This window comes from Synchytrium microbalum (assembly GCF_006535985.1).
Source record: "Synchytrium microbalum strain JEL517 chromosome Unknown SmJEL517_scf0011, whole genome shotgun sequence".
Lineage (NCBI taxonomy): Eukaryota > Fungi > Chytridiomycota > Chytridiomycetes > Synchytriales > Synchytriaceae > Synchytrium > Synchytrium microbalum.
The window spans coordinates 75,574-82,802 of NW_022158360.1; the positions used below are offsets into that span (position 1 = coordinate 75,574).

Sequence of the window (7,229 nt, forward strand, 5' to 3'; positions counted from 1 at the left end):
CTTTCTTTTTTTACCAAAATAAAACACGCATTATTCTATTATTCGCTGTTACTGTATGCAAACAAAAAGCGGGTGACTTGGCGAGCTTTTGCTCAATGCTTGTCAGTTGGTTTGGCCGACGCACTTCCTAGAAACGAATGCAATCCTCCTTCTTAGCGAAAGGGCTAAAGCTCTCAGTGGTCCAGTGTCCAGCAGCATGATCGGTAGCAGCAAAGGCAGTCTCGCAGTGCTTGCTCTGCGCAAATGTTCAGAACATGAAATGTTTGGCACAGTTTCAGCACAAACACAACCCAATTATGGACGAGTTGCGTAAGTTAAACAAGGAATTGGATTTATTTGCAAGTCAACGACCGATGCAGGTTGCCTCGGTTTACAATAGCCTGTTTGTGTCATCACATTGATAATGAGCATCAACGTTGATCTATATCTCCTTTTTAGCCAAACGAGATCTGCAGGTGCAAAGAGGCGAGACCACGATCAATGAGGACGGACAGGACTCGGATATTATGTGGAATGCTGATGATATGGTTTCAGTCAGTCAGTCTGTGAAGCTCAACACAATTGACTTCATGAACTGGACCACTGGATTGTATTGACAAGCACTCTATTCAGGTAGAAAACGAATGGATTTCTTATTTCACATGATGTGCTTGCTGGATGAGGCACGCTGCTCGAATATTACTTTGCTTCATGGGCACCATTACATGACAGGACCTCAAAGGAATATGAAATGGTTGATTTCTCCTTTGATTCAGTATGATATTAGAATTGGATGCCAGCGTACACTGGTTAGTAACCTTATGGACTTTGGCAGGCCATCGGATGCGTACTGAAACAGTTTAACATATAGTGGTGTTGACGATCTACTTGTTTGTACTCGTGATTTCGCTCTTTTTTCACAACATGGAATGATAACTTGAACGGTGAAGCTTCTGTGGTGCTTCTCAATCTAGACTTGCAGGCTAAGAGCAAGAAGTATGTAATCAACAATAAAAATGTACTAGTCGTTGGATAACAAATGCATCTAGAAAGTCTGACGCTGTTACAACACTCTTATAGTAATTATTCATATTATTCTTGTATCCAAGTCGAGACACGTTTGGCTGGAATGCAGGGAAAGGCCATGCGATGTATCGACAGACGCCAAGACTGTTGGGCTATTCTTGGGCTGGTGCCTGCACGTCAAACCACGGTAATGTAGCTTCTACAGCACCGTGTTTATGTTTCAATGCCAGATTCTCATTGGGTGGTGTTGGAGTGACCGAGTCAAGTACCAAGTTTTGGCAATGAAGGATTCAACGTTGGCAAGATATTAACTTGCCAAAAGATCAGCCTCTTGTAGTGGAGCGATGTATGTACATTTAACTACAGAAGGTCGCCAATGTCTTCGAAGGCCACATCGTCTAGAGCTTCCACGTCGTATTTACATCATAGTGCTGGTCACACGTCAATTGATTGGTCTGAAGATCATATTGCTAAAATAGTTGCCTGAAAGGAATGTGGAGGAGTGGAATTATGGCTAGTCTTTCGAACGCTGCATATGAGAACCGTTTTGGAAGACACGAGTAGTCGGCGCTTTGGAAGGTTGCATATACGAACAATTTTAGAAGATACGAGTATACAGATACTGTAAGTTTGATACAACAAGAAACCATGCAGTTTCGACGCCAAATATCGGGACCTGTCTGGTTTATAGAGCAGACCCGTCTGCTGGTCCATTAGATGAATGGATACAAAGAACTTCCCGATCCCGTCATTCCCATTCCCTCACAGGACGGTGTCCTGATATTGGGGCATTGGATGACTTGATTTATATGTTTTTTTTTTCCTGGGCAAGTCTCTTCAAGCATTTGCAGATGATCTTGATGCCATTGTTTGATGTGCACGCGATGCCTTGTGGGAATATTTCTGCTCAATTGTTGGAGATATCAAGAATCTCTTCTCTGTAAGCTCATGAGGGAACCCCTCCATATCATTTTTTGGCACGAATGACTTACCCGTTTCTACTAGTGTGTACAGAGTGGTGCTCTGGATGCCACCACGCTATCTTGTTATCATTCAGGCGATGCAGTCAGCTTCCGTTAGAGGTGAATTTGCAATTCGTTTGTTGTAAAGAGAGTTTTGAAATCGAGGACTGTGAGGTTTGTCGAATTCGGTTTGCCAGGCGAAAAGGGATTATGAAAGCGAGCCTCATATTCCTTACTCGTAGACTGACAAAGCGCTTTCGTATGGCATGATGAGGTGCAAATGGTGATTCGTGTTGTCGCTGTAACTCATTGTAACTATCAAAGAGGGCATGAAGCACCTCAAAGAGAAAGCAAAATCAACAGATTGCTGGGTCGCTAACTTCTTTTTGTTTTTTATAGGAATCGGTCTGATATGGCTGAAGATTGACATGGAGCTCTCATTTCTTTACACAGTTTGGACGCGATCTTCCACGTGAGAGCTGGGCTTCCATCTCTGTTTATTCATTCAACTATTGCTGCTAGCCGAAGACGCGGCTGTAGGAGATGGCACTACTTCTGCAACGAGAATGGGACGGAAAGATCCTGCTTCTGCCTGTCCTTCTCCATCTCTCTATCATCAGTCAATGCTCAGGTAAACGGGCTGTTCCTCTCTCAGATCTCAGTCAGATCTAGTCACAGATCTGACAGCATCGGCAAATGAAGAAGAAAGTTTACAAGCCATGATTCGAGCAACCAGAGAATGCTGAATGTGGGGAATGTGGTATTATTTTGGCATCTTTGGCTATGCATCTTTTGCTACGGATGTTACTGGGCGTCAGAATGACGGAGGTGCTGCAGTAGAAGCAGTGATCTACTTTGGTGAATACGAACATGTGTGTACCCAGACAAAAGACTTCTACCTGTGGTTTCTGCAAGCTTTGCGCTTTCGCAAAAGCCGGTCGCCGTGACTCGATTTCTTGACTTGGACGTGCTTGTCAGCGGGTGCTGACAATAATAATAGAGGGAGACCCCCCATATTGAAAGCGCAACCGTCGCGTGAGCTGATGATTGCAATATATGTGGACGTAATGTTTATTTGGCCAAAATAATATAGTGGTCAGGACAGCAGTAGTGGTTGCATTCTTCTTACCCCTGAGATCCAATAGAAATGATTTATTTGAGTACACATATACACCGTTATGAGAGCCACAGAGTCATAGAAGTCTCAAATATGCCGGAGTGAAAACAATGACAAAATGACGAATGGTTATGAAATCCTAGTTCTTTGCTGACCTTGAAGACTTTTGACTAGTTTCGGTACTTGACAAGGAAGCTAGATACATATATTGTCAGTAGTACTCACAGACTAATCACCTGTTTTCACCAAACATGAGTCGAATCTAGTCCCTTTACCAAATCGCCAAATCTTGCATTAACGATGACGGCTAGTGCTTGGTTCCTTCGAGCCCCAAAGTAGTCACCTGGCTAGCATCGATGCATGAATGGATTACGTTGATCCCGTTGCATTTTCCCAGCGGGAGTGGAATCTGGTCTCCCTGGCCTCGGGAAGAGCGAGGGGATGGAGATTCTTGTTTTAGCAATGCGTGATGTTTAAGACCAACCAGGAGCAACAAGCTGTCACCGTTGTTGATGAGGCGTATCGGATGAACGTGGAGTATCTTGGTGGTGTTTCTGAGTGATTTGGTGAGGGTGCTGGTGTGAAGCACGTAAGTGTAGTGGCATTGGTGTCTTGATCGAGAATCGCCTCGGAATGAGGAGTGCTTGAAGAGGATCTCCTCGAGACTAATGTAGCTAAATATTCTCTGCTTTAAAACGACACCGAGTGGAAGATCTATGTCAGACGGAAGGAATTATCACGTGCTCGAGCTTTAAAGTGGAGCTTGGGGACGGAATGTTTCGAGAAACGGACTGTGCTGCAAAATATGGTGATGTCACCTATTCGGCAGCTCATCTATGCTTTCTTGGTAGCTCGCCCCTTCGACGTGCTTGCTCGTTCAAGTGTTCAATGGGCTGGGAAATCAATTGTCGAGTTATCACTGCCGGAAGTTCTATAACGCGTCGGATTTCTTGGAGACGTGACAGGCTGGCCTGGGAATTTTTCTTATCGATAAGATGGAGCCACTGGCATGTGAAAATTGTTCTCATTGGTGGGCAGGATTTTTGTTGTCTTTCATATCAGCCCTGACGTATGTGGTCTCGGATATGTTATGGAACGATATCGGACTAATCGGAGTCTGGGGTGATCTTTCTTGCGGTCGCAGACCAGCGTTAATTTAAGCAATCAGTCCTTATGTGCGAGTGATGGCGAGAAGAAGCATATATAAGCAGTGTAAAGTGATGATTGTCGCAATACATACTACATTTTTTAGATTCCAGCTCTATTTCGGTCCAATAACATTCAATACCTTATCTTGAAAACCGTTTTTGGAAACTATAACCAGTGGTAGCGAAGTTGCATCTCCCTTCCATACATATCGATCTTGATATAGATGCAGCGATTACCCTGCTGCTCATGGTGTCATGTGTGATCTAGACACACATATGCATACAAGTGGCCAACTTTTGGATTCAACGACCAGCCATGACCTATTCTCATCTCCTCGTGGTCTTCGGCGTATCGTAAGGTGCCATGCCGTTTATGGCGAGGCTGCGACGGCTCACGATAGGCAGAAGTGATGTTGAGATGGCTTTGTCTCCGTAGACTGCTCCACCCTTGATTACATGACGTGGGCTCGGTCGAGTTTAGAATTTCCAGATAGGTGGAGAGGTCTTTGCACATCCTCGAGGCACCGTGCAAAAGTCCCTACAGTCAAGGATTTACAGATCCTCGTCGACGTATTCCAGAAAGGCGGATTCAACCTCGCATTATTGTAATCCCCAACCAACCAAGGAAGCACATACCAGATTTTCTACCCAAGTGTTTTGGAGTGACTTTCCCACCTCTCAGGTAAAAACACTAGCTTCTAGAGCTCGTCAACCAAGCTTATTGTCTAAGAATTCAATTCCCGACACATTTGGGTCCTCAACAAACAAGCAACCGTTTGCATTATAGAACTAGTTCTCGACAAGATCTACCATTTTCGGCTATTCTCCCAGTCATCGCAACTAGTTGACACGATATATACCTCGGCACGACTGGACTTTTCGACATAAGCTCAACATCAGGGCTCGCATACCAAGACAATACAACAAACGCGGTGAGTTCCACACCATATCATTTTTTGAAAATAGTCATCCCGCACGTGAAGTGGGGATACAATCTTAAGCGATAAGAAAATTTTGTTGAGTTCTTGAACAGTGGAGCACTATCGATATGCAATAAAGTGATGACAAAATTGTCGTGCACTTTTTTAAAACACTTTTGGTGGATTGCTACATTGAGAATTTTTGGTCACACGCTCAGTGTTATAAACACTGTGTCGGGGAGGTCGATGACCTGCTAGTCATTGATGACTAGGTCGATAGCAACAATCGATCACGTTGCGTAACATGGCACTAACGACCTCCGCTTTTCGCATTCTAGATCCTCGGAAGGACGAAAAACATCACGCAACGTTTGACTCCCTCTATTCAGATTCGCTCTTTGTCTCGAAGAGCGTGATCAAGACTGCAGGCGGTCGAAATCCATACCTGATCTTGAGTTAACGTCCTCCTTTTCAAGGTATGTTGGTGTTTCGGAAGCACATGTTGGTGACTCAGTTTCAAGCTCGGTCGTTCTGCTTCTTGTATCCTATTCGATTCGTATTGCATATACAAGCTACTCGATGTCATTCACTGCAAACACGTTTCTAACCACATCTCAATCAGATAGAAACCCCGCTCGCCAAATATGCCTAGCCAATCCCTCACACCAGACGCAGACAATATGGCTTCTACCATAAATGAATCCATCGAAATGCAACAGCAACACAACCACCCAACAACCAGCTATACCTCATCGTCCTCAAGCCTCTCGAGTCTGTCGTCATATGCAGTATATGACTCACCTCCCAACACCAGTATACCATCAACCCCGCAACAAGCCCACACCACAACCGACAACATATCTCTCGAATATAGTGAGCAAAGCAGTAACGCAGGTGGTGAATCTGAATCTGATGACGTCTCTGTCACTGATCCAGATGAGGTCACTGAACAAGTCAAGCAGCAACCAGCTCGAATACCGTACTTGCCAGAGTTATTAGCACAGTATCAGATCGGTGGTGAATTAGGACAGGGTGGTTTTGGATACGTATGTGAAGCTAGACGGAGACGGGATTCAGCACCGGTTGCTGTCAAGTTTATATTCAGGGACAAGATACCTAGTAGTTCGTGGGCTCGGGATGCTGATTTGGGAGTGGTGCCTATGGAGGTCTTTATACTCAAAAATGTATGTGCATTCACCTTTCCTTCCAATTTTTTGCTCAAATTTCAACTCTCTAACCTTCTTTTCCCTTCAATTACAGGTGCAACACCCAAACATAATCCAATACGTCGACTCCTTCGCAGACGCCAACTTTGTCTACCTCGTAACCGAACTCCACGGCGCCCAATGGGCATCCACAAAACCAACACCAGACTCGCCTTTCCCAACACCACCAGAAGAATTCGTTACCGGCACCCCAACTAGCGATATCTCCATCGACCTGCCAACACCATCACTATCACGTAGAACATCCTGTGACTTGTTTGAATGCATCGAGCAATATTCCTTCTTCACAGAGGAACAAGCCCGACATGTATTTAGACAGATTGCATCCGCACTCTTCCATCTCCAGTCGCTCAAAATAGTACATAGGGACATCAAAGATGAGAATCTGTTGATTGATGATCAATTCAATGTCAAGTTGATTGATTTTGGAAGTGCTTCGTTTATACCACATGATTCAAGCAGGTTGTTTGATCGATTCCTTGGGTGAGTATCTTATTCAACCTTTGTTGAACGAGACATGAAAAAACGCCACATGGTATATATGAGTCACAAGCTAACTCTCAACCTCTTTACTCAGCACAATCCAATACGCACCACCAGAAATACTTCGAGGAGAAAAGTACCGTGGGCCAGAAGCCGAAATCTGGTCTCTGGGATGCTGTCTATACATAATGCTTAACGGAGAAGTGCCTTTCGAATCGCCCCATCAAGCGATTGACGGCCATCCAACACCATTACGAAGCCCTGTATCTCGAGACTGTGAACAGCTGCTGAAATGGATGATGGATAGACGAGCGTCTAGAAGAGCTACCATTCAGCAAGTATTGGCGCATTCTTGGCTCAGAATATAG

At 44.6% G+C, this 7,229-nt stretch overlaps 1 protein-coding gene across 1 annotated transcript; it reads left to right on the forward strand.

Annotated features, from left to right (window-relative positions):
- Window positions 1-5,796: 5,796 nt before the first annotated feature.
- On the forward strand, window positions 5,797-7,229 carry SmJEL517_g02544 (uncharacterized protein; the record flags this gene model as incomplete). Its single annotated transcript, XM_031168472.1, has 3 exons — window positions 5,797-6,336; window positions 6,413-6,861; window positions 6,956-7,229. 3 exons carry the CDS (start codon window positions 5,797-5,799, stop codon window positions 7,227-7,229), a joined length of 1,263 nt encoding a protein of 420 aa, XP_031025530.1.